Here is a 27,210-nt window from a genome sequence, read left to right as displayed (position 1 = left end):
GTGCTGTAGGTTGTGAAAAGGATAACATTGTGATGCTTCTCTCTATAAAATGTACTTCTGTTAAGTTTCATGTCCAACATAATCAAGTATTTTTGGTCATGGCCTACCAGTTCCTTTCACTATTATGAGAGAATGGAGTGAAGAATGGAGTTGTTTGGTTTTTTCAATAGAAGAAGCAGCAGTTAGTTTCTTTTCTGATAAGAGAGATGAGTTAATATCAACCATTATTACCCAGTGTTCAGACTATGGAGCCTTATCATAAGTTTTTTCCATAAACAGTTATATAAATTACTATCAATGTAGTTTGGATTATATTATCTAATATTATGCATTGCTGCTATAATATCAGTTAAATAATATAGAAACTGTGAAACTTCTTTTTTTTCTTTCTTTACAATGTTTTATTTTGGTTTTTTTGTTCTTTACAATGTTTTTATAGTTTTCAGGAATAGTTTAGCAAAATAAATCATTATTGGATATAACCTAACTAGCCAAAAATGTCTTATGTTAAATAGCTCTGCTTGGCCAAGAAGAAAAATGTATTTATTATGCTTGAATATAGGAATAAAATAATTATCACTTTTTCAGTAAAGAAACAACAAAAAAAAAACCTTGCTCTTCAGGCATTTGTTAAGGAAACTGAAAACATTCTTATTGAAAATATGACTGCTAATATTTCAGTTTCTTTGTAAGTAGAGTCTAAGGAAAATGCAACAGTGTTCTTGTGGCAATATTAATACCATACACAAAAGATAAAGGTAAAGCATATTCCTTATCACATTATTTAGTATTTCTGAGATACCCATCAGGAAAATTTTTTTAAAACAACATGCTTATAAAAATATAAAATTATAAAATTGTTGCATTCTTAATGAGAACATAGCTTTTGAAACTGTGACTTAGGGTAGGATACAGAAATTTCTGAATAGAGAATGGTCTCATTGATCTTGTTTTATGTTTTTACTTGGAAAAGAAATGATTTAGCTGGAAAACATTTTTGCTTTCGAGGCTTCCTAATGTAATGCGAGCATGTATGAATTGGGCAGTGTAGTTTCAAAGCTTCAGTCCCAATTTCTGTAAATGCCCCTGTGTTTTCCAATTCTAGTTTAGCTTCTGCCTCAGGGATTTCTTCCTGTAAACGTATGAACTATTTACACAGTTACTAAGAGAAGTTTGTAAAGATCATATTGTGGTAGTGCTGCCTGTCTTGTGTTCTTTGACAACATGACATGCTCCTGCTTTGTATCAGAAAATAACTGTGGTTAGATGGTCATGTATTCTGCTTCACACAAATATTGTGAAAGAACCTTATGTAGTATGCCCTTTTAACACAGTTTTCATAGCTGCAAGTGTCTCCTTTTGACTGCCACATGACACATAAAGTAGTAAATGGAGCAACATTTATTGATGTTGGTTTTAGTACACTATTCATAACTAAAAGAACATAGTAAATAAGATTAAATTATTAAAGGCCAGAATTTTATGTGACTGCTTATCATGTTTATTTGTGACATTTGTTATATACAATATTTATTTCCTTAATATATTGGGGTTTGAGCATCAGAAGAGATAAAGCATCAGTTGAATTTACTCATATTTGGAGATTAGTAATGTGGATGTGACATAAAATCTAGGAAGCAAGGGATTCTGGGTTATTTACTAAGGTCATAGATGAAATGACTGACTGTGACATCCAGACAAATAAAACTAATAGGGGAATAATAGACTAGCAGAAAGTATATTGTTTAAGTGGCAAATATGTATTCTGTTAGAAAAAAGTAGGGGAAAGAGGTAAAATAATAGAAATTTTGTTATAGAAAACTATTGAGTTTGATGATTTTTGAGAGTGAATAGTTAAGTGGAGACTTGAACTAAGTAGAGTCACAATTTCCTTTTCTGATAATTGGCAGGAAGAATTCAACTACCTTATTGCTGAGGTAACTGTTACCTCTGAAATTTTATGATTTAGTAGTTTCTAATCAAAATTATCCTTAAGATCTAGTCTCTCTCCTTCCAGATGGTTTGTAATAAATTTTTCTTTTCATTATAAAAGTTATCCTTTGGTAGTTTGATTATATGACACTGAATAAGTAAATGAATTTAGGTGCTATTATCATTTTTATTATATTAGCTTGATCTACCTATAAACCATATTTCTCCATTTTTATATGTTTGTAAAGATTTCATTTGTAGTTCTTTGCATACAGTTCCTGTGTATTTTAATAGTTAGGTTTCCAAATATTTTTGGCCTTTCTCTAGTTCTTTTAAATAGAAATTCTTTTCCTATTCTTCCAGCTGGGTTTTATTTGTAACATACAGAACAATTTGATATATGCAGATTTATTTGATATTCTGCAACTTTGCCAGTTGGTTGGACTTAATGATGCCCTTTGATTTGATTTATCCATTTCAGATCAGAATGGTTTATCTTTTATCTGTTCTTTCCAATCTTTGATATGGTTTTCTTTCTTTCTTTCTTTCTTTCTTTCTTTCTTTCTTTCTTTCTTTCTTTCTTTCTTTCTTTCTTTCTTTCTTTCTTTCTTTCTTTCTTTCTTTCTTTCTTTCTTTCTTTCTTTCTTTCTTTCTCTCTTTTTCTTTCTTTCTCTCTTTTTCTTTCTTTCTCTCTTTCTCTCTTTCTTTCTCTCTTTCTTTCTCTCTCTTTCTTTCTTTCTTTCTCTCTTTTTCTTTCTTTCTTTCTCTCTTTCTTTCTTTCTCTCTTTCTTTCTTTCTTTCTTTCTCTCTTTCTTTCTTTCTTTCTTTCTTTCTTTCTTTCTTTCTTTCTTTCTTTCTTTCTTTCTTTCTTTCTTTCTTTCTTTCTTTCTTTCTTTCTTTCTTTCTTTCTTTCTTTCTTTCTTTCTTTCTTTCTTTCTTTCTTTCTTTCTTTCTTTCTTTCTTTCTTTCTTTCTTTCTCTCTTTCTTTCTTTCTCTTGTTCTCTTTCTCTCTCTCTCTCTTTCTCTCTTTTTTCTTTCTTTCTCCCTCCCTCCCCCCCTCTCTTTCTCTCTCTCTCTCTCTTCTTTCTATGAGTATGTTATGCAGGATTATCCAACTTGGACAAGTTATTTGAAAAAGATGAAGGGAATAGCAAACCACTCCTATGTCTTTGCCATGGTATGATGAAAGATATGACTGGAAGATGAACTCCTCAGGTTGGAAGGTGTCCAGAATGCTACTGGGAAAGAGTCCTGCTAGGCTAATGTCAGAAGGAAGCTTAGCTGAGGATGTGACTAGTGATGTGAACAGAAAGTCCAATGCTGTAAAGATCAGTCTGCATAGGAACTTGGAATATAAGATCTATGAATCAAGGTACAATTACATGTGATCAGACAAGAGATAGAAAGATTAAATATCCACATCTTGGTTGTCAGTGAACTTAAATGGTTGGGACTGCGTGAATTTCATTCAGTTGATCATATTATGTATCCTGTTGTGGGCAAAAATCTCTTGAAGTAGATTTCATAGTCCATGAAGGACGGAGAAAAGCAATACTGCAATATCATAAAATGACAGAATGATATTTCTTTAAATCAAAGGCAAACCATTGAGCATCAGATACAAATCTCTGCTCTAGTCACTGATGTCAAAAAAGTCAAAGTTTCTCAATTCTATGAAGACTAACAATATTTTTTAGAACAACATTTTTAAAAAAGATATCACATTTAACATACGGATTTGAAAGCTAAGGTAGGAAATCAGGGCATGATGAAAGAGTAAAAAATGACAGATATTTTTCAGAAGTAAAAGAGATTAAGGAGAGGTAGCAAGTATATACAAGAACTATGTAATAAAGATCTTATCATGTATAACTAGATAACCAGGATGTATGGTTTCTGATATAGAACCAGATATCCTGAAGAATAAAGTCAAGTGGACCATAGGTAGGAAGCATTGCAAACAATAAGTTTAGTGAAAGTGATGGAATTCCAGTTGAGCTATTTAAAATCCTAAAAGATATTATACTCTGTATGTCAGCAAATTTGGAAAACTCAATAGTGGCCACTGGTTTGAAAAAGATTTTAATGCCCCAGTTTTAAAGTAGGGCAATGCTAAAGAATATTCATATTACCAAACATTTGCATTCATTTCATATACCAGCAAAGTTCTACTTAAGACTGCAAGCTAGGCTTTAAGCAAGATGTGAACTGAGAATTACCAGAAGAGTAAACTAGACAGAGGAAGAGACTGGAAAGAGATAGGAACTAGGGCAGCTAGATGGTACAGAGGATAGAGTGTTGGGCTGTATGTTAAGAAGACTCATCATCCTGAATTCAAATCTGGCCTCACATACTTAGTAGCTATGTAACCCTGGACAAGTCACTTAACCCTGTTTTTCTTAGTCTCTCTCATTTGTAAAATGAGTTGGAGAAGTTAATGACAAAGCACTCTAACGTCTTTGTCAAGAAAACCCCTCATGGTCATGAAGAATTGGATAGGACTAAAATGACTGAACAAGAAATCCTCCATCCCTCCCTTTATGTTTATATATTTCTGCTCATGAACATCAAGTGTGAGAAATAGCAAGTTCTGATGCTTTCTTTCCCTTTTCTACATTCATGTATTCTTTTATCCTTTCTTTTTCCTCCTCTTAAAATCTTCAGAGAAGAATTAATTTACTTCCCATTCCTGTACTTTAAAAATTTTAACTATTTCCATATCACTTGAAGGTTGTTTTTTTTGGTTTGTTTTTTTTTCTGAGGCATTTGGGGTTAAGTTGACTTGTCCAGGAAGTGTTAAGTGTCTGAGGTCAGATTTGAACTCAGGTCCTCCTGACTTCAGGGCTGGTACTCTATCTACTGTGCCACCTAGCAGTCCCTAAAGTATACATTTAAAAGGATCATTTGTTTCTTCTCTCCCATTAGAATGTTAGCGCTACATTATCATATATTGTATAATTATAAATAAATTTGTTTATATTTCAAAATTCCTATCCATACATGAAACTTATTTTTCCAGTTTTGTTCTCTTTTTCCCTAATTAGTCCTTCAGTTCTGATGTCAGAATTATGTTATTTATCTATATATCTGTTTTTGTTATCCCTTCTCTGAAATTGATTATTTATTGATTAATGGTTAAGAAATTTATTAATCAACCACAGTTACCAATTTCTAAAGACTTAGATTTAGAACTGTTTTATATAGGTCATAGTAATATGGTTCTTGATAGGAGATTATGTATGTAACTTTTGAAGAATGGGGAATGATTAATTCAGTCTGGTCAGAAGATGTTTTTCCCTAGCACTGGGTTTCTCTAGAACAGAGGCAAATTGAGTTGGGGATTTTCCAAAAGGTGTTGACTAATTCTATGTCACTATGGACTCTGGAAGACCCCTTTTGTAGGCCAGCAAAATTATGGGGCAATCATAGTCCTAGTTTTGTTGGCACCAGTTCACATTATGTAATGAACTTATATAAACAAACTGTATAAAAGAATGCTCTGATTGTATGGATGGGTCTCAAATCACTTAGGTATTGATCTCTGTTTTTGATAATTGCTAACCTTATCAATTATGCTCAGAGTTTTATGCCTCAGTTTCCCTTAATCACAGATTTATTGCAACACTTCTTGGAAACATTCATTAACACCTTATTGAGTCCTTTGGTATTCAAGGCCCTAGATAATTTTCCAACCTTATCTTGTTACTAGCAAGTATATGAGCCAAACTGAAAATGATAGCATGATATAATTGAAAATTTCCTTGTTATACATTCATATATACAAATGTACATCCATGACACATATGCTTATAAAATATACCCTTTTCTTTATAAATTTTAATACCATCCCATTTGGATAGATGCACCTAAATCTTTATATCCTAGTAAATATATAAAAGTAGAATTAATCTATTTTGAATCTGCAAGAGGTCAATTGAAATATCAATATGTGTGAAATCATTTGAGAGAATATGATATTGTGGATATGCCACACTTAAAGTATATGCTTTGTGAGCATGAAAGGTCATCCTATTTTACAATCTTAATCCTTTTCTTCCAGTGATTCCAATTTATAAGGTTGATGTTTAGTATGATGATTAAAAAATGACGGGTAGGAATTACAAATTCTAATCAAATAAAACTTTCTTTGATCCCATGTATTGTTGTCATCACTGATACCATTAAAAACAAACGTGAGCTCTGGATTTGGCTCCTCCAGTATTCAGAATTCTTAATGTCTTTATCTTAAAGACTCTTCCCATCCTTTTAACCTAAATTTTGATTTATATACCTATAACTGTTTTTTGTTGTCGTTTTTTCTTTCCCCATTCCTACTTCCTGCTCAGAAGAATCAGGTTTGGATGTTTTTGATAATGAAGCATTAGAATTCTAGTATTTGAAGTTGGAGAGGATTGAATTGATCTTAGTTCTATAAAAGATTTACACAAAGATATTAAATAACTTTTATTCTTTACTCTTTGATGAAGGGGGAACAAACATAAGTCTTTTTTCTACTTAAAGAGATCTAGGAACAGCTTAGGTGAAAATAAATTTTATTTTGATATTTTTGAATTAGATCATATTATTTCTAAAATCTTAAACAGGTTATATAAATACAAGCCATTGCTATTCTTTTCTTACCCTTCCTGAACCTTTCTATTTACTAGGGATAGATGAAGAGAAATCTAAGAAATACTAGATATAGTACTCTATTTAATAGAGAGTATTTGGAGAACCAATTAAGGAACATTCTTTGCTACTTTAGATGGCTCTGACTTAAGTGATCTTGACCTAGATCTTTTGTGATTTATGATATCACAACAATATTGTGCTGGTCAACTACAGCATATTTCTTTCAGTAGTCTCCTTTTATAGTGGAAGTTGCTTTTTTACAATGTCTATAAACAAAGTCAAAAGTTAACCAGAAATAATATTTTTTTTTTGAGCTTTGAGCTATTTAAGATTCCTCAATTATTTTTTGCCATTCAGATGACATATTTTAGTTCCTAGATGTGTAGGGGTTGTTCAATTGTTACTTCCTGGCACCATCACACACTTGTACATTTTGACTAATGACTCACAGCAATTTTCATGTACTTGTTTTAGTTAAAAGAGTCATTCCTGATGTCATTGTATCTGAAACAAGAACTAAAATTTATTGTATTGCATTTTCGAAATGAAATAATCTGTTCAGTAACAATATAATGAGTAACTTATTTGTGCTCTCAATTAATATTCACTTACATTTTTGTCGATATACTTTTTTTTTAACTGCTACAATTTTTCTTATTATTTCTTTTCTCTCTACATTTCTATTCCATGTAACAGATGGTATTTTTAAAGGAATAGAAAAAGAAAAAGAAGGGGAAAAGAATAAAAAAAAAAATCAATTCTTTGAAAATATGTATAACTTTATTTAGTGTTTCTGTTATCCTGTCTTTTCTTTCTTGACTCTTTGATTTTGAGACCTTTAGGGAGCTAGCTCGGACTTTGTAGGGACTAAGCTTGTTCTTTGTAATTCTGCAAGAGTAACTTTTGATTGTTTTTTGGTGATATCTTTTTCTCTTTGCATTATTATCATGGTGTATTTTGCTTTCTTGGTTTTGCTTACTTCAGTCTCCCATTAATTCATGTAACATTTTCATGCTTCTCTGTATTCATCATATTTGCCATTTCTTAAAGGCAATAGTCAGAATATTCCATTACTCATGCAAAAAAATTTTTTTTCATTATTTTATAACCAATGGACATTTATTTTGTTTTCAGTTCTTTGCTACATCAAACATGCTGTGTATTTATACACACACACACACACACACTCACACACACATGTGGACTTTCTTCTTATGAATTATCTGGAGATGTATACCTAGTAGTGGAATCTCTAGGTCTAAGGATATATAGACTTTATTTGCATAATCCCAAATTGCTTTCCAGAATGCTAATATTAATCCACAACTCCATCAATTTTTCAAGTGTAAGGTAAAAATCTTTTATTTCTCATTGCTAGTGGCTTGTAGCATTATTAATAATTTATCAATTGTTTTAAATAATAGACAACTTTTCTTTTGAGAACTTTTTATTCATATCTTTTGACCACCTTTGTTTTGCCTCTGAAGGAGCAAAAAAAAAAACCCTCTTTTTTTTTTTTTTTTTTTTCTTCTTCTCTCGAGATAAGAGTTTTTACTAAGAACTCAGCAGACTCTGAAGGCAGGAAAAGATTGTTATTCATGATCTTTCAAGAACAGGTGTCTCAAAGCACAAATCCCTCCCATTAGTCCCCATTGGGTAGGTACTACAGAGGTTATAGCCTAATTCCCTCACAGGAGTCTCCACTCCTAATTACTTCATTGGTGTCCACCTCATTTGGTCATATTTCCCTATAACCTGTTGCATGTTCTCTGTCACATAGGCATTATCATATATGTGTTTCTCCTCTTCCTCCTCTGATGCCGAAGGAACATTTCCATTTTTTTTTTTTTAAACAATAGGGAGTGTCAAGGGAAAAATTTCTCCTGGAATAATGAACTCCTCAGTTGTTAGACTAGAATTACTCTCAGTTTATTGGTAGTTCTTAACTGAGGTTTGTAAAGGACCGAAGATAGTGGGAGAACTCTGGAAAAAGGTATATTTTAAGCAAAGATACTTACAGCAGGGTGTTAACTTAGTGTGATTGATGAGATAATGGTTCTCTAGTTCACATATACTTAGTGTGATGTAATGATGTAAGAACTCAAGTTAGCATTTGCACAGTGTGATATGGTGATATAATGGTTCTATAATTGGCACATGCTCAGTGTGTTGTAGTGATGTAATCATACGTAAGAGGGCTTGAAATAAAGAAGATTCTGGATTCCATTTGTGACCATCCTTGGTCACAAGGCTCTCCTGCTTTTATCACTTCTCCTAAGACCTTGCAAGGCCCGTCCAGAGATCCTCTAGAAAGCTAGTCCAGACATTACATTTTGGCCCCTAAAGGTGGGACATGAGAAACCCAGAGCCTTGCAAGCAGAGCACAGATCAGCTCGACTGACACAATTAGCTAAGTTCAGTGGAGAAGTCCTGTGATCTGGAATAGGGTAAGTATAAAAATAAGCAAGCAGGAAGATTTGTTAAGGGCTAAACTAATCATTTTCTTTTTTCAGCTGAAATGGGGCAAATACTAAAAAAAAGAGCCTCTCCCACCCCAAGGGAAGTATGTAGCATGCATAGTTAGGTTACTAGAGAAGCAAGGTTTGTTGGTAATTCAAGAGGTAGATCACTGGGCTCTTAAATATATTAAAGTGCACATCTCCTTGGCTCCGTAAGGAAGAAAAATTAGTGCCAGATATGTGGGACATAGTGGGAGAGCAACTAATTGAATATTATGAAGCTATGGGTCCTGATTCAGTTCCTGAGGAAACATTCCTTATGTACAAAATAATACAATTGGCTTTAAAGAATGCCACAAGTTCTAAAACAAGGAAAAATTTTAATGTAGACAGCCAGACAAGGAAAAGTGAGGAGAAAGAGCAGGAGGGGGATGTTACTGACAAAGCAGCTGAAATGCATGAAGAATTGGACAAGAAAGGAGTTAAGTACCATAAGGACAGTGCTGTTGAGCTTAAAGAGTGTGATGCTTCTTAACTTTCACAGTTCAGTTTCACTTCCACCTACACCTGAGCAGCCTTCTTAGGGCATTCCCCATCTCCTGACCTTCCTCCCTCAATTTTGCCCTCCTGGGTGGAGAGAGGAGGAGGAGTGGGAAGGGCAGTGACACCATCAGCACCACCCATGCAGTAATTTTGTCTACCCTTTATGAAATGATTACAAAAGACACTAATTAAAGCTAAGGAGGAAGAACAGGATAAATCTGATTTGAGAATAGAAGCATACCCTGTGAATGAAGAGTTTGACTCTTCAGGTCAAAATAGAGGAGATATACTCCTTTTAATCTAGAAATTATCAAAGATCTGAAAAAGACTTGCACTCTGCTACGTTGTGTTGTGTTAAGATGGTATTAGAGAATTTGGCTTATGAAATTTTAACCCCCAGTGATTGAGAATCTGTAGCAAGGACATGTTTAGAATCTGGACAAAATTTGTCTCTTTCTGAGTATAGTGAACTCTGTAGAATTCAAGCCCAATACCAAGCCTGTATCAAGCCAATACCCAATACCTGGAGTTAATATGCCAGACACCTTTGACCAACTACCAGGTAAAGGATACAGACACTTTAACCCTGATTAATTGCCCTATAGTAGCATATGAGCAAATTGCTTCTGTTACTATCAAAGCATGGGACATCCTCCCAGGAAAACAAGATAGAAGGGAAGCCTTCACAAAAATAGCACAAGGGTCCAAATGAACCTTTTGTTGATTTTGTAGGACATCAGCAGACAGCTGTCATTCGAACTATTGATGAAAATATAACAATAGAAATTATAGGACAACTTGCTAGAGAAAATGTTAATGAGGATTGTAGAAGAATTATAATAGGACTACCCAAGGATACTCCTTTAGAGGAGATCATAAGACGCTGTGTCACAGTGGGCACAAGTACCTTTTATAGCCAGACTTATGATGCAGACTTTTCAAGATCTGAACACGGGAAAACAGGCTCCCATTTGGCAAGGGACTTCCAAAGAGATTCATGCTTTCAATGTGGTAAAGTAGGGCATTTGAAAGCTCAATGTTGACATAAAGATAAAGTGAAAAAACAGCGTGGAAGAACAAGACCCAAAACCCCATGTCCAAAATATAACAAAGGCTTCCATTGGGCATCAGAATGTAGATGGACTCAGGGAAATGGGAAGTGGGACTCAACTCCAGAGCCCCAGGGAAAAACACTTGGGGCATGATGGCAGATCACCCAAGAAGCAACCTGATGGGGGAAGGGGATTACAATTGAGGAGAACAGTTTTATGAATCCCTGGAGATAGCCCCTGGAGAGGTGAAATCTATTCCTCTCCGGCCTATAGATGCCTTGCCTTCAGGCACAGTAGACTTGACCATTTCACCTCCTGAGAGTACTTAGAAAACAGTGTCCATCCATACACTGATTTGGGAATCTGGGGAATGTGTAGCTAATATCCCAGTCACTAATATAGGTAGGCAATTATGAGTTATCACCCAAGAGAAGTAGTAGCATCAGGTTTACTGATCCAGACTGCTGATAGGCAATTTGGTGATATTTACTTAGATTTTGACTCCCAGCAACAGAATCCCAGAATATTCTGGACTGCAACTGTGGCAGCTGACTATCTTATGACCATCTTATGCTCACTGTCTATACAAATGGCATACCATTGGAAGGGTTGGTAGACACAGGTACAGATCATATCGTCATTAGAGGTGACAGTTGGCCCAGTCATTGGCCAAAGATTACTGCATCTATATGTCTGTAGGAGGATCAATAGCAGCTGAAGTTCGTGCTACCCCTTTGAGATGGACATTTGGAGGTAAAATAGGAGTTTTTACTCCTTTTGTAATTAATAAAATCCCCAACAATCTATGGGGAAGAGACATCTTACAACACTTAATGGTGGGAAGCAAAGAAACAGAGCTGAGAAATTGTCAGAGGGATCCTACCTTAAGAAGGGGCAAAGATTATTTTCCTAGCTCTTGCCTAGATAAGACATCCACTTGTGACAATTCAGAAAGGCATCTCTCTAAGTAACATAGGACGTTTCTCTGGAATGGCAGGTTACTGACTTAATAATCCATCAGGCAATCATATCCAAATTCAAAACACAGAACAATCTTAGTTACAATCCCAAGAGATTTCATCACAATAGCAAGTTTCACCAATCAGGGGTTTCAGGTCTATATAAAAACAAACAAACAAAAAAATCTTACAAATCAAATAACTTCTGTCACTCCCAACATGGCCAGAACTAAAGTCCATTGGAAAAAGTCAAGCCTTTTTAAACAAAATTTATCTCACAGAACAGACAAGACACAAACATAGGCACAGACAAAAATGATATGGAAGAAGACTGTCCCTTTCCCACACAAAACAGCAATATCTCATCAAGGGCACTCTGGTAGTATTTTAGATTTTTAAAAATTTTTTAATATTTTTTATTTACCAGATATACTTGCATGGGTAATTTTATAATATCGACAATTGCCAAACCTTTTGTTCTAATTTTTTCCCTCCTCCCCCTCTCCCACAATGGCAGGTTGACCAATACATGTTCAATATTTTAAAGTATAAATTAAATACAATATATGTATACATGTCCAAACAGTTCTTTTGCTGTACAAAAAGAATTGGACTTTGAAATAGTGTACAATTAGCCTGTGAAGGAAATCCAAAATGAAGGCAGACAAAATTAGAGGGATTGGGAATTCTATGTAGTGGTTCATAATCATCTCCTAGAGTTCTTTCTCTGGGTGTAGCTGGTTCAGTTCATTACTGTCTAATGGAACTGATTTGGTTCATTTGGTTCATTGGCCACATCCATCAGAACTGATCCTCATACAATATTATTGTTGAAGTATATAATAATCTCCTGGTTCTGCTCATTTCACTCAGCATCAGTTCATGTAAGTCTCTCCAGGCCTTTCTGAAATCATCCTGTTGGTCATTTCTTACAGAACAATAATATTCCATAATATTCATATACCACGGATTTTTAAAAAATTTTTAAATTAATTTTATAATTATAATTTTTTTGACAGTACATATGCATAGGTAATTTTTTTATAACATTATCCCTTGTACTTCCTTCTGTTCCGAATTTTCCCCTCCTTCCCTTCACCCCCTCCCCTAGATAGCAGGCATTCCCATACATATTAAATATGTTATAGTATATCCTAGATACAATATATATGTGCAGAACTGAATTTTTTGTTGTCATCATTGTTGTTGTTGTTGCAAAGGAAGAATTGGAGAAGGTAAAAATAACCTGGGGAGAAAAACAAAAAAATGCAAACAGTTTACACTCATTTCCCAGTGTTCCTTCTCTGGGTGTAGCTGATTATGTCCATCATTGATCAATTGGAACTGGATTAGCTCTTCTCTATGTTGAAGATACCCACTTCCATCAGAATACATCCTCATAAATTATTGTTGTTGAAGTGTATAATGATCTCCTGGTTCTGCTCATTTCACTCAGCATCAGTTAATGTAAGTCTCTCCAAGCCTCTCTGTATTCATCCTGCTGGTCATTTCTTACAGAACAATAATATTCCATAACCATAATTTACCCAACCATTCTCCAATTGATGGGCATCCATTCATTTTCCAGTTTCTAGCCACTACAAAAAGAGCTGCCACAAACATTTTGGCACATACAGGTCCCTTTCCCTTCTTTAGTATTTCCTTGGGATAGAAACCCAGTAGTAGCACTGCTGGGTCAAAGGGTATGCACATTTTGATAACTTTTTGGGCATAATTCCAGATTGCTCTCCAGAATGGTTGGATTCTTTCACAACTCCATCAACAATGCCACACAGTTTTGTTTTTTTTTTAAACTCCAAATATTTGGGTTTGGACTGCTCCTTCCCCTTTACCTCTGAGGAGATCAGCTGTAGTCTCATGTCTTGAGATCCTGTAATACACTGAGCCACTTGACTCAGATCCCCAAGTCTGGAGGGGTCTCCCTCATTCAACAGTCATTCAGAGTGCCTCTGCTCTGTGCAGTTTATCAGGACTTCCTTACTAGGTGCTACCCCTTAACTTTTCATCACCAAGTCTTGATATCTCAGAATCTCCTATAGTCCAAGGACAGCCCAAAGACATAGGCAGTGCCCTGGGGAGAGCAGCTCTGATCCCCACACTGCTCCTTATTCTTTACTTCTGGATTATGTGCATACAAGTTACCTGATTGGCCACTTCACTTGCCTCGGGCTTTTTCTTCTTCAGAGACTTGTGTTCCTGTTTGTATCTGAGTGCCTCTCTTCAGGTCCATACTTCTTAGAGAGGGAGGCTGAGAAAACCCAATCTGGTCACTATCTTGCATCAGAGTGCCAGCCATCTCTCTGGGATGTCACAAATCCTGGATGAGCCCCCATAAACTGTGTGGGATGGGGACTAGACCTCCTACCCAAATTGACTATTCAGTGGCATTTTCAGATATAAGCAGGAAGCATTTATTCAGTCCTTGCAAAGAGAGGCCCAAGCACACCAACTGAGCAGACACAGAACCTTTCAACTCTTATGTCCCAACATAGTGACTGGCCTGGTGAGCTAGAAATGTTGAATTGGTTAAATAACAAAAACTTTTGGTTCATTGGATGAACTGAAAAGGAAGAAACCATTGACAAATGGTCAGCAATTCTGTTTACTTCCTGTGGGCCATTTAACTTCCTGAAGCTTAGACTGGGGTCTGACCTTTTCTGCCCCATAGCCCTCTGAAAATAGAGATCAGGAGACTTCCTGAAATTTAGGCCTAAGGTCTCTCCCACTTCATCTTCTGGAGCTTTTAAGAAATCTTCACTTGGTCCCATTCAATCCTAATGAACTTACCTGAGGATTTTATTGTCTGCAGGAGCAGGGCAGACCCATAATGTCATTGGATACTCCTAGTTAGACAAAGCCCTCTATCAGTACATATCAGAATCTCCTTTGTTATCTGGCCCCTGAAAAGTTAAATGACTTGGCTTATCATCACATAGCCTAGGAAGCAAGTCTTGGACTCTAGACTTCCTTACTACCCAACAAGACTTCAATGAGGGCCATTGCTTATCCTGATATATGTTTTACCACTAGATTCTGATGACTCTGGAGGAGAGATTAAGGTTGATGACTTTGCACAACCCTACCTCACTTAAATCCAATTTAATTGCAAGTCAAAACATCACACTTCCAATTTCTTTGTTCCTCCTAGAGGAAAAAAGACAAATGACCATCTTGGGACACCTAATTAGTCAGTTCCACTTGGGCAGCGCTGCTATTTTCTTCATTCTTCCTCTTTCCTTCTCTTCTTCCTTTATCTTGGGACTTGGAGGCTAGACTTCTCCCCATTTATTTATTCTAATTTTTTTCCCTTTGGAAAAACTGGAACTATTAACCCTTGTCTCACATAGTTTTCATTCCTGATTTCTTGAAATGCAGTTCTTGATAAACCAAGCTTGAAAAAAGCTTTAATAAAAGATTTAAATATAGCTATTTGAATACTTAATATTTACTCTATTTAAATAGAACCTTTAAACCGAAATCCTTTGGCCTTTATAGGTCACAGCCCTAGTCTTATTTTGTCAGTGTTTGGGTTTTAATGGCTCCAAGTGAAAGTAAGTAGCAGTTGTTTCTGTTCTGACCTGAAATCCTAGTTTTCTCATCATCTTCCCTTCGCAGATTGATTCTTTTGGGAAGGCTTACTAGGCCATCTTTTGCTCCAATTCTTACATAGTCTTTAATCACTGAGTAGGTATTATCTCTGACAAACTTGAGACCTGGGAAAAATCTTAGCTTAAAAAGACCAATGTCTCCCACTGCATCTGGAACTATTTCTGGTGATTCTGACTGACCTATATCATGCCACTGTATTCAGATGACACTGGAAAAGAGAGTGAGGCTGATTATTTTGCAGGGATCCAGTTCCCTTAAATCTAATTCACTTTCAAGTTAAAATATTACCCTCTTTGGTCCTCTTTAAGGAAAGACAAATAACAGCCTCCCTTTTCCTAAGTACTTTTCTCAAGTAATTGTCATCTGAAAGCAAATTTAAATCTTATTTTCTTACCTTGTTTGGAGGCCTTTCTATAATTACTTTTTCCTGATCTGTACATTTATCAAGTAGTACACTTATAGTAGCTAGGCTTAAGAAAGTATCTGCTGAAATTTTGTGATCTTTAAAGTTATCAAATTTCAGTAATGAACAATATGCATAATTCAAATGCATAATTTCAACCTCACTTTTCTTCAGGGGAGGATTATTTTTCTCATTGAAACAGAAGCAAGAAAGTATGTATATTTTTAACAATTCGTAACTACAACTCTTTTCCATTTTTAAAAAATTAATTTTATAATTATAATTTTTTTGACAGTACATATGCATAGGTAATTTTTTTTTACAAGATTATCCTTTGCATTCACTTTTCCAAATTTTCCCCTCCCTCCCTCTACTCCCTTCCCTAGATAACAGGCAATCCCATACATATTACATGTGTTACAGTATATCCTTGATACAATACATGTGTGTAAAACCAAATTTCTTGTTGCCCGATAAGAATTGGATTCCCAAGGTAGTAACCTGGGTAGAAAGACAGTAGTGCTAACAGTTTACATTCAGTTCCCAGTGTTCCTTCTCTGGGTGTAGTTGTTTCTGTTCATCATTGATCAATTGGAATTGGATTAGATCTTCTCTGTGTTGAAGAAATCCATTTCAATCAGAATATGTCTTCATACAGTATCGTTGTTGAGGTGTATAGTGATCTCCTGGTTCTGATCATTTCATTCAGCATCAGTTCATGTAAGTCTCTCCAAACCCTTTCTGTATTCATCCTGCCGGTCATTTCTTACAGAGCAATAATATTCCATAACATTCATATACCATAATTTACCCAACCATTCTCCAATTGATGGACATCCATTCATTTTCCAGTTTCTGGCCACTACAAAGAGGGCTGCCACAAACATTCTTGCACATACAGGTCCCTTTCCCTTCTTTAAGATCTCTTTGGGATATAAGCCCAGTAGTAACTTTTGGGCATAATTCCAGATTGTTCTCCAGAATGGTTGGATTCTTTCACAACTCCACCAACAATCATCAGTGTCCCAGTTTTCCCACATCCCCTCCAACATTCATCATTATTTGTTCCTGTCATTTTAGCCAATCTGACAGGTGTGTAATGGTATCTCAGAGTTGTCTTAATTTGCATTTCTCTGATCAGTAGTGATTTGGAACACTCTTTCATATGGGTGGAAATAGTTTTAATTTCATCATCTGAAAATTGTCTGTTCATATCCTTTGACCATTTTAACTGGAGAATGGCTTGATTTTTTATAAATTAAAATCAATTCTCTGTATATTTTGGAGATGAGGCCTTTATCAGAACCTTTAACTGTAAAAATATTTTCCCAATTTGTTACTTCCCTTCTAATCTTGTTTGCATTAGTTTTGTTTGTGCAGAAACTTTTAAATTTGATGTTATCAAGATCTTCTATTTTGTGATCAATAATGATCTTTAGTTATCCTTTGGTCATAAATTCCTTCCTCTTCCACAGGTCTGAGAAGTACACTATTGGATGTTCCTCTAATCTATTTATGATCTCATTCTTTATGCCTAAATCATGGACCCATCTTGATCTTATCTTGGTATATGGTGTTAAGTGTGGGTCCATATCTAATTTCTGCCATACTAATTTCCAGTTTTCCCAACAGTTTTTTTTTTTCAAATAATGAATTCTTATCCCAAAAGTTGGTATTTTTGGGTTTGTCAAACACTAGATTGCTATAGTTGTACCCTATTTTGTCCTGTGTACCTAACCTGTTCCACTGATCAACTAGTCTACTTCTTAGCCAATACCAAATGACTGCTGCTTTATAATATAGCTTTAGATCAGGTACAGCTAGGCCACTTTGATCTGATTTTTTTTTTCATTAATTCCCTTGAAATTCTCGACCTTTTGTTCTTCCATATGAATTTTGTTGTGATTTTTTCTAGGTCATTAAAATAGTTTCTTGGGAGTCTGATTGGTATAGCACTAAATAAATAGATTAGCTTAGGGAGTATTGTAATTTTTATTATATTCCCTCGGCCTATTCAAGAGCAGTTAATGTCTTTCCAATTATTTAAATCTGACTTATTTTTTTGTGGCAAGTGTTTTGTAATTTTGCTCATATAATTCATAACACTTCTTAGCGTGTGACCCTAGGCAAGTCACTGAATCCCAATTGCCTCAGCCACAAAAAAAAAAAAAAAAGAAAAGAAAAGAAACTGGTTTCACAATAGTATACACAGTAATAATAGATTGTTTTTTTTTTTCCTCCCTGCCTTCTCAATGGGTAGGGGAGAAATGCAAAAGGGAGAAAATTTATAAATGGAAAAAAAAAAAGAAAAGAAAAGGCCTTTTCTTTTTAGGTAAGTCTTTTGTTTCTTGTTCTGACTTATCCCACTATTTACTGAACCCAATCAGAAAGCCAAATTGCATCTATCCTTCCCCCCACCAGGTTATGATTCCCTTATAAAAGGACCAACTGCTAACTCCTTTTAGAGTAGCTGGCCATAATCTCCCCTTTTGGTGTCTTCTTGTTATAGTTAACTCCTTTTTTGAGATTAGTCTACTTGCTAGGTGACAGAATAACTTCTTTTGGAATTTGGTCTACAAGTTTAGCAACATAATAAAATCTTTGCCTCTTGATTTATCCTCTGAGGAAAGTGTACGATAATATATTTCAGGATCCAGTTCATCTGGTTGCAGTGTGGATTTCATGCAGGATAACTTGCTAATAAAAAGCCTTATCCCCATTAAACAAAATGCAAATGAGAGAAGGAAGACTAGAAAGACAAGCAAAGTAAGACAGTTTTGAAAACTACAAATTGAATTTGTTATACTCTTAAAAGAAAAGCAAGCTATACCTAATGTAGAAAGATTTACAATTTCATATATAATAATATATGTGTATTCCCCTTTCTCTGTTTAATGTCCATTTAGAAATGTATGTATGTATGTAAACATCTCATGGGAGCTAATAAGGTCACTCCCTTCACTATGAAAGGAGAAAAGAAGAGGGGTCAGGTAGGACATAGCTTTGGGGAATACCTACAATTAGTCTGATATAGATCATAATCTAGGAAAGGAAACTGAGGATTCCAGATGAGAGAGAGTATACAGGAGGAGAGATGGTCAACAGTATCAAAAAGAAGGATTTAGATTGTCACAAAAGTTCAAGAAATGTATGATGATGTTTTATTGCAAATTCATCAAGGGCTAAATTTTTGCATACTTAAGTGATGCAGTTTCTAGTATTTCCTTAGATAATTTTCATTTTTCACAATCTGGATTTTCTAAGGATAAATAAGCCTTTTGTAATTTCTATGGCTAATGAACTTTTCCTAAATTGCCATCATAAAGCTGTTTCTGTTTTTAAAAACAAAACAAAACAAAACCAAAACCAAATCTACATATGACTCAGTCATTTGTTTGATACTTCTTTGTTGCTAAAGAAGTGTTATATGTGTTATAAGTTAATTGAATTCATGTAGGTGGCACCCATGGAGCACCTTCTGACTCCCCCCTTTGATCTTAGCTATTTTATTGGTTCCATCAAGTCATAAATTACAGCTATTCAAATTTCCATCTATTGTCACCCTTAACTTTTCTTTGTAATTGAGGTTTCTTTGTCCTAAAATTGTTTTGTCAATTTTATTGTTTATTGTGAAACGTGCGAACATATAGGTTATATATGAGTAAATGTTCCTTTTTCCATTGCTGACTTTGAGTAATAGGGTTATGGGCTAAATATATATACAACAGTATAGGATAGAAACTATAAATATCGTCTCCTTTTTATAGATGACTTGCCTGCATATATATTATGACTGGTATTGCACCTATGGCAGTTGCGCTAAATGTATTTTTCCCATTAAGTGTTGACTTTAGGATACTAGTCATCATTTCAACAACCTACTTTTTTGAGAGCTTTATGCTACATGTTTCTTCCGTGGACAAGATCCATGAATTTGTAAAATTATCACTTTTACTCATTGATTTGATTTGACCTCTACATTAAATTTTAAAGTCTTTATTCTCTGTTCTTCCTGTCTATTATGTAAGAAGTTAGCAAGTTCAAGTGATGTGTTGATATTGTTGGAGAACAATTTTACCAGATGAACTGGTTTAAATTGTTTTTCATTGTAGCCATATAAGTTGATGATCTATGAACATTAATTAATAATAATTTATGATATATTGTAATATATTTAACATGTATAAGACTGCCTGCCATCTGGGGGAGGGGGTTGGGGGAGGAAGGGAAAAAATCTGAACAGAAGTAAGTGCAAGGGATAATGTTGTAAAAAATTACCCATGCATATGTACTGTCAAAAAAAATTGTAATTATAAAATAAAATTTATGAGTCCCTCGACTTAAAAACCATACTTAAGTTCTGTTTTGGTCATTATAATAAGTTCAAAATACATCTGTATTATACTTCAAGTATTTCCCTGGAAGAGAGTTCATTTTGTATCAGTTTTTTATAATTGTTTTGATAAAGTATTTTAAAATGAAGTTTTCTATATGAATGTCTAATATTTGACCACTGTCAGTATGCTCAACTTTGATTAAAAAAAAAAAAAGATTATATCATGACTAATCTGGGTAATATGCTTTATGATATTAGGTAGCATAAGTGCTTTAGCCTCTTTTGGTGTTTTGTTCCTTTGCCTAAATGATTACTTTTTACCTCTCCCTAACAACTCTGTCATTCCAGACTTTTTTGGCATATCTTTTTGTCTTTTCACTCAAAATATTTCAACTCTGTCATTCCAGACTTTTTTGGCATATCTTTTTGTCTTTTCACTCAAAATATTGTTATCTTGTGTTGTACAAGTTATATGTGCCTTGTATAAAACAAATAAACACAATCAATTGGTCTATATTTGGACAGGTTTGATATTCTCATCTTTTGCTGTTAAATAATACCTCTTATCAAGAAATGTGAAATTAGGTTTGCATCAGAAAATGCTGGTAACATTTTTTGCTAGTAATTCACATACATACATGAAGCATTTAGAACAATAATTTGGAACAAAAATCTAAAAATCTTATCTGTTGCTTGTTTTCCAATTATTTTGGTAGAGAAGCTAGATTTTCAATCACCTCCCTTAATGTAACATTTCTGTTGTTTGTTACATTAGCAGTACACACAATTTCTGTTTCTTATTTGATCCAGTTCATGTTTTCATTGAGTTCAAAGTTCTTTCAACCATTTAGTGACTAGAAATTTTCCACATCTTCAGAGATTTCTCTCTCTTTGTCTTTGTCATCACTATCTGCTAATAATGCCATTTTTAAATGTTGATGGTGATGGGAGGTATCTAACTTTGACTGCTAGTAGTCTTTTGACCTTTGACTTTTCCTTTGAATTGTTGATGAAGAATATCAAGAATTTCTGATATACTTTCCCCCCTCCCAGATTCCATTCCTCATGTTTCTTTTTTGTTGTCTTTAGTTGAATGAAATAGTATTTAAATTTTCTATTGTATGTACAAGCTAGATCTTGATGTAATCTTCCAGTGAACTTAATATTTTTCTTTCATATTGGAGGATCTAGGAGTATGTATAAGTTTAATGTAATTTTACTTCCTTAATAAGGCTCATTTATTATCAATGATCTAGTGGATTTTCCTGCTTTTAGTAGTACTTTTGTCTGGCCACAGCTCATTCATGGGTATTATTGTTCAGTCATTTCTGGCTTTTCAGACTCTCCATGACCCCAGTTGGAATTTTCTTGGCAGAGATACAGAAATGGTTTGCAATTTCCTTCTCTGGTTCATTTTACAGATGAGAAACTGAAACAAATAAGATTGTGTCTTGCCTAGAGTCACACAGTTACTAAGTGTCTGAGGCTTGATTTGAACTCAGGAGGAAAAATCTTCCTGACTTAAGCCTAATTCTCTTATCCACTGAATTATTTAGCTGCTCCATTCATGATATATAAACTCTCCCTAGATTGAAGCATTAATTTATTACTTTTTGGCAATATACATTTAAAGCATTGATACTTTGAATTCTTTTCTTTTCTTTTCTTTTCTTTTTTTTCCATTCATAAATTTTCTCCCTTTTGCATTTCTCCCCTACCCATTGAGAAGGCAAGGAGGAAAAAAAAAAAAAAAAAAAAAACAATCTATTACTACTGTGTATACTATTGTGAAACCAGTTTCTTTTTTCTTTTTTCTTTTTTTTTTTGTGGCTGAGGCAATTGGGATTCAGTGACTTGCCTAGGGTCACACGCTAGGAAGTGTTAAATATCTGAGATCAGGGGCAGCTAGGTGGTGCAGTGGATAAAGCACCAGCCCTGAATTCAGGAGGACCTGAGTTCAAATATGACCTCAGACACTTAACACTTCCTAGCTGTGTGACCCTGGGCAAGTCACTTAACCTCAGCCTCGGGGGGGGGAGGGGGGGAATTATGAGATCAGATTTGAACTCAGATCTTCCTGACTTCAAGTGCTTGAAAAACCAATTTCTATATTAACCTTGTTCCTCTTTTTCAACCCCTCCTCCCCCACCAAAAAAAAAAAAAAAAAAAAAAAAGACAAGGGAAAAAAAAGTAGGAAAAAATGCCTCATTCTGCACCCTGCATCCCTCAATTCTCTATCTAAAGGTGGATCTCATGTTTCATTCTGAGTCCTTTGGAATCATGGATCATTGTGTTGCTACGTTACAAAGACTTTAAAGTTGATTGTTACTTTTACAATTTTGCTATTGCTGTGTAGATTGTTCTCTTGGCTCTGCTAGCTTCACTTTGCATCAGTTCAGACAGGTCTTTGTAGGTTTTTAACTTTTCATCACTTCCTTCAACCTACTAGTATTCTATCATATTAATATGTTATAACTTATTTCGCCATTCCTCGATAGATATCCCTCCTTAGTTTCTAGTTCTTTGCCACCACAAAAAGAACTTAAGCTAATTATCTTCAATGTTCAGTTTTCGGTTTTGATTTTATGAATTAGGTGGATTCTCATTTATTCATACTATTGAATTATGAAAAGTAATATTTATATATTTAATTTTTGTGTGATCAAAAATTATTCTGACATCTACTTTTAAGAGTCTGGATTTTTACAAGTCATAAAACAAAGCCTTGCACATAAAAGACATTCCCTAATATTTTGCAGAGCTTATATATTTTAGTCCTCTCATGGTCTCTAACTCTCTTCTCTTTTGCATGGTTGTGGGGGGAGGATAAGTCAGTTTGTATAGCAGCAAGATAAAGTGTCAGAAAAGAATCACATTCTTCAACTAGTTAACTCCCTGGATTTTTTTCCCCTCATTTTAAAAATATTTAGGTTACAAATTTTAGTTGAAACAAAAGATAAATATAACTTACTAACCCAATGCAGGTTTAAGATGTATGTTTGTAAAATTTATTGCAATACTAAATGTCACTTTCCTCAGTTTTGTAAATTGTTTTATTTTCTGGGTTCATAGGATATTTTTTGTAATGAAAAGAAATATTCACTAAATTCTCCAACCTATCTCATTTTTTATATCACATGGCAAATTTGTCTCTAAATGAGACTTTTTGTTTTGTAAGTTCCGGGATAGGAGAGAATCTATGTAAAAACTTTTTTTTATAACCAAATGAGATTTGTGAGATTATTCTTTACAGCTGACCAAGGCCTTGGGAGGTGTGAAGATTGGTAATTCTTCAAGTTTTTGGATCCATACATATAGAGGGGTCTCCACTCTGTCTGGACACCTCCTAATGGTACCATTTCAGTTTTTCAGCAGGAATGGACCAGCATCTGGATACAACCAAACAAAATGAAATTCTGAGTTTTATACAAGATCAGCCCCAGCCCCATCTCTGATATGTGCCAGTGATGTTTTTTTTACCAAGTTTCCTTCATTCCTTGGGGGTTTAGAACATAACTGATGAAAAAGCAAATTAACTCCATTCTTAGCTCTCTGTTTGGGAATCTTTTGGTAGATGGAGGTGATGCTGTGCTGGTAAATGTTTAACCACCAGTTCCAAAATATGTATACGGGACCCACTTTTGTCCTTAATCTGCTTTAACATTTTCTCATCACATTAAGTTCAGAAGTCAACAAAATGATAAATTAAGCTCTAATTTGTAGAGTTTACCTACCTGTTTATAAGATGTAAATGCTTATTCTATTAATGTTGGAGCTGATAAGAGGAAGCTTTGGCCTATCTCTGGATAGAGAGGAACTCAGAAATGGGAGAATCATATTCCATGGCTGACTTTTTAATTTACTGGCTTAGTCATAGAGATAGAGCTACCTGCTATTGTGGTCTGGTTGGATTCAGAACTTGAAACTTTTTTCTATACATAGATGAGCATTAGATCCATGGCTTAACAAACAAGTATGCCATTAAGTTTGTTTCAAGCCTGAATTTATAATTCAACTCTGCTGAGCCAGTTTCTAGACTCTAAAGAACATTGTAGATATAATATATAGGCTTGCATTGACTCAGGATTTTTTTAATACTTCATATGATGGAGAGGGTGGAGATGAGTATAGATAATTTCAGGGGCTAGAACAGACTTTTAATATAGTCTTTTTTTTTTTTATAAAGTGAAGTGAAGAGGGAATTTCTTCTTAAAACCTTTCTTTAGTATCTTGCCTTATTTTCTTCAGGGGAGATGAATTTTTAGTCCTTTAGATCTTTTATCTGCTGACATAGAACGTGACCACTGAGTACATAAGGAAGTATAGAGTTTTATCAGGGGCCAAACTTTATCTCAAATGTAAATTAGCAAACAATTTTAAAAATGTATTTCTGATCACTTAATAAATATATGGTGTTTCTTTGGCTCACTATTGTATTGTTGCTATGGTGACATTAAATAACCAAGAAATTATTTCTGTCTTTTTATTTATTTTTTTATTTGGGGGGGGGGTCAGAGCTGGGACGGGTTAAGTGTCTGAGGCCAGATTTGAACTCAAGTACTCCTGACTTCAGGGCTGGTACTCTATCCACTGTGCCGCCTAGCTGCCCCTATTTCTGTCTTTTTAATAGGCTCTTATTGATGTCTTTTTTAATATCATAATTCCTGCCCCCCACCCCCTTTATATGGAACTTTTCTAAATAATGTAGTATTTTTTTAAAGACAAAAAAAAAAAAAAGTAACAACAGCATAACTGATCAATAATGTCAGGGAAAGTTTGAATTTGTGTGTAGTGGACCACATTTGCTAGACCTCCTACCTCCAGAGGAAAGTGGGATTGGGATGTCTTCTCAAATTCAAGCCTTGCTTCTTCTTTATCCTTAAATTCAGTTTTGATTTTTGTATGAGTGGTGGGACTGTTTCATCTTGTATTGTTGCACTTCTTGCATGTATTGTTTTCTTGACTCTGTGTACTTTATCTTGTATTAATTAATGCAGAAAACTTCTCTGTAGTCAACATATTCATTGTTTCATGTAGCACAGTAAAGTACCACTTCATTCATGTACCACAGTTTGTTTAGCCATTTCCCAGTCAATGGACAGTTACTTTTTCCCAGTGTATTGCTATCACAAAAAGGTGTTGCTTATGCTTTTTTTTCCTAGCCATGACTTCCTTGAGCTATAAACCTTTTAATGGAATGCATGAATCAAAAGAGATGAGTGTTTCTTAGTCACCTTATATGCATAATTTTAAATTGTTTTCCAAAATAGTTTCAATAATTAATATTTGCTCCAGCAATACCTATCTTCCCACAGTCTTCCTGACTATTTAACATTGATTATTTGAATGTTTTATCAAATCTTAGCTGAATATTTGGCTAATAATCAATCTTGTTAAAATCTTTTTTTTTCCCTTAGGGCCTTGTGGTTATGAATGTGCCTCAGTTTTATAATGCCTCCGGCTATGGCAGACAACCTTGACATTTGGGCTGTGGATTCTCAGATAGCATCAGATGGCTCCATTCCCGTGGATTTTTTATTGCCCACGGGGATCTATATACAATTGGAAGTACCTCGGGAGGCTACTATTTCTAATATTAAACAGGTATGTTAACAGATGGTTAAAAAATTTTTATTCTGATCTTAAATATCCCAAAAAAGTATTTCTTATCCACAGTAGAACAGAAAGGATTATACATGAAACTGTAAATCTTCCTTATATACAGCTTGCTTTTCTTTTTAAAGTAAATAATATATTCAGTCTGTAGCTTGTAGAAGTGTCCTGTTAGTTGTCCTGATTCTTTCTGGTGTTCCTTCAACAATAAAAAAATAAATTCTCATTTAACCTTCTTATCTTCTACTTAAATTTTTTGACTTTGTCATTGAACCTGCATCCCTTTTCACTTGGAAAAAAAAAAAACCCCAAATCCCACCAAAGTCCTTAAAATCATTATAAATTGTCAGGCAAAACAAATTCACTTGTTAGGTGTGTTCCAAAATACTACAGACAGGTGCTAATTCTAGGACCTTTCTGCTCTAATTACTTATTGTTTAATTCAGTTTAATTCAACAAATATTTTAAAAATGCCTCAATGTATCAGGTTCTGCGCTGGACTATATATGAATAAGAAAAAGAAACAGACGTTATCTTCAAGAAGCTTACAATCTAAAGGGGGGAAATAATGCAGAAAAGAAAGCTGAAAAGCAGAGAAGAGGAAAAACAAGAGTATATTCTTCTCTGGAATACCCAGAAAGATTGTTAGCCCATTCAGAGGGGAGGCAAGGCTGACTTGAGAAAGTGTTGAGTATCAGGACATGATTCATTCTTTGAGGTGTTGAGATTTCAAGTGATAACACACTTTATTCAAGAGAAATACTATGGAATGGGAGATAGAAACAGATTAGTCTGATACATGTTGATTCTGCAACCCTGAAGAAGTCATTTAATCAGTTCTCTGGTCAGCCCTCAAAAAGACTATAAATTGCAGAGAGGGTTCTGACCTCCATTGGTAGAAATGTCTTCCTTATTTGTGAGTTTTTTATGCCAAGGAAATGACTGGTCTAATCATTTTTGTATAATAAAGTTAAATTAAAAAGAGAATAAAAGTAAAACAATAAAAGTATGGATATTTGAAATTGAAGACTATAAGTAATGATAATATGAGTGAAAAAAACAAAATAGTCACATGCTTTTTTTTTTTTTTTTCCTGAGGCTGGGGTTAAGTGACTTTCCCAGGATCACACAGCTAGGAAGTGTTAAGTGTCTGAGACCAGATTTGAACTTGGGTCCTCCTGAATTCAAGGCTGGTGCTTTATCCACTTCGCCACCTACCTGCCCCTCACATGCTTTTTTAAAAAGCACTAATATAAATCAATATCAGACTGATATACATTCCAATAAAATTGTTATTGAGCACCTACTACGCTCTCTACTCAGTTTTATAATTGATAGTATTTGGAAATAAGCCATTTGTAGGATTTGGGACTGGAGGTCATATTTAGAATCATCTGGAGCAATTTCATTTTTCAAATGGGCTTATTCAAGACCATGCAGGTTGAGAGATTTACTTATGTCATTGAAGTGGTGATCAGCAAAGCTAGGATTTGAGTGGGTCTTCAAACTCCAGGGATCAATTTTCTGTTTACCATATCTTAACTATTTTACATTATCCCAACTTTTAAGAAATTTAGTGATAAAGGTAATACAAATGAAACCTAGAAAATAATACAAAATAACCTATGCTGAAATTGAATGGTAAATAAAT

At 34.5% G+C, this 27,210-nt stretch overlaps 1 protein-coding gene across 2 annotated transcripts in view; it reads left to right on the top strand.

The window, feature by feature from the left end:
* PIK3CB (phosphatidylinositol-4,5-bisphosphate 3-kinase catalytic subunit beta) overlaps positions 1 to 27,210 on the top strand; it is a 167,849-nt gene that overhangs the window by 56,702 nt on the left and 83,937 nt on the right. For both annotated transcript variants that reach the window (XM_074301652.1, XM_074301651.1), the window contains one exon: positions 25,364 to 25,550. In XM_074301652.1, coding sequence (XP_074157753.1) covers positions 25,380 to 25,550 — 171 coding nt within the window. In that variant the 5' untranslated portion in view covers positions 25,364 to 25,379. The remainder of the gene's footprint in view (positions 1 to 25,363; positions 25,551 to 27,210) is intronic.

Source organism: Sminthopsis crassicaudata, chromosome 3 (genome assembly GCF_048593235.1).
Source record: "Sminthopsis crassicaudata isolate SCR6 chromosome 3, ASM4859323v1, whole genome shotgun sequence".
Classification (NCBI taxonomy): Eukaryota; Metazoa; Chordata; class Mammalia; order Dasyuromorphia; family Dasyuridae; genus Sminthopsis; species Sminthopsis crassicaudata.
The sequence above is the reverse complement of the archived record's forward strand: the minus strand, read 5'-3'. Positions and strand labels throughout refer to the sequence as shown.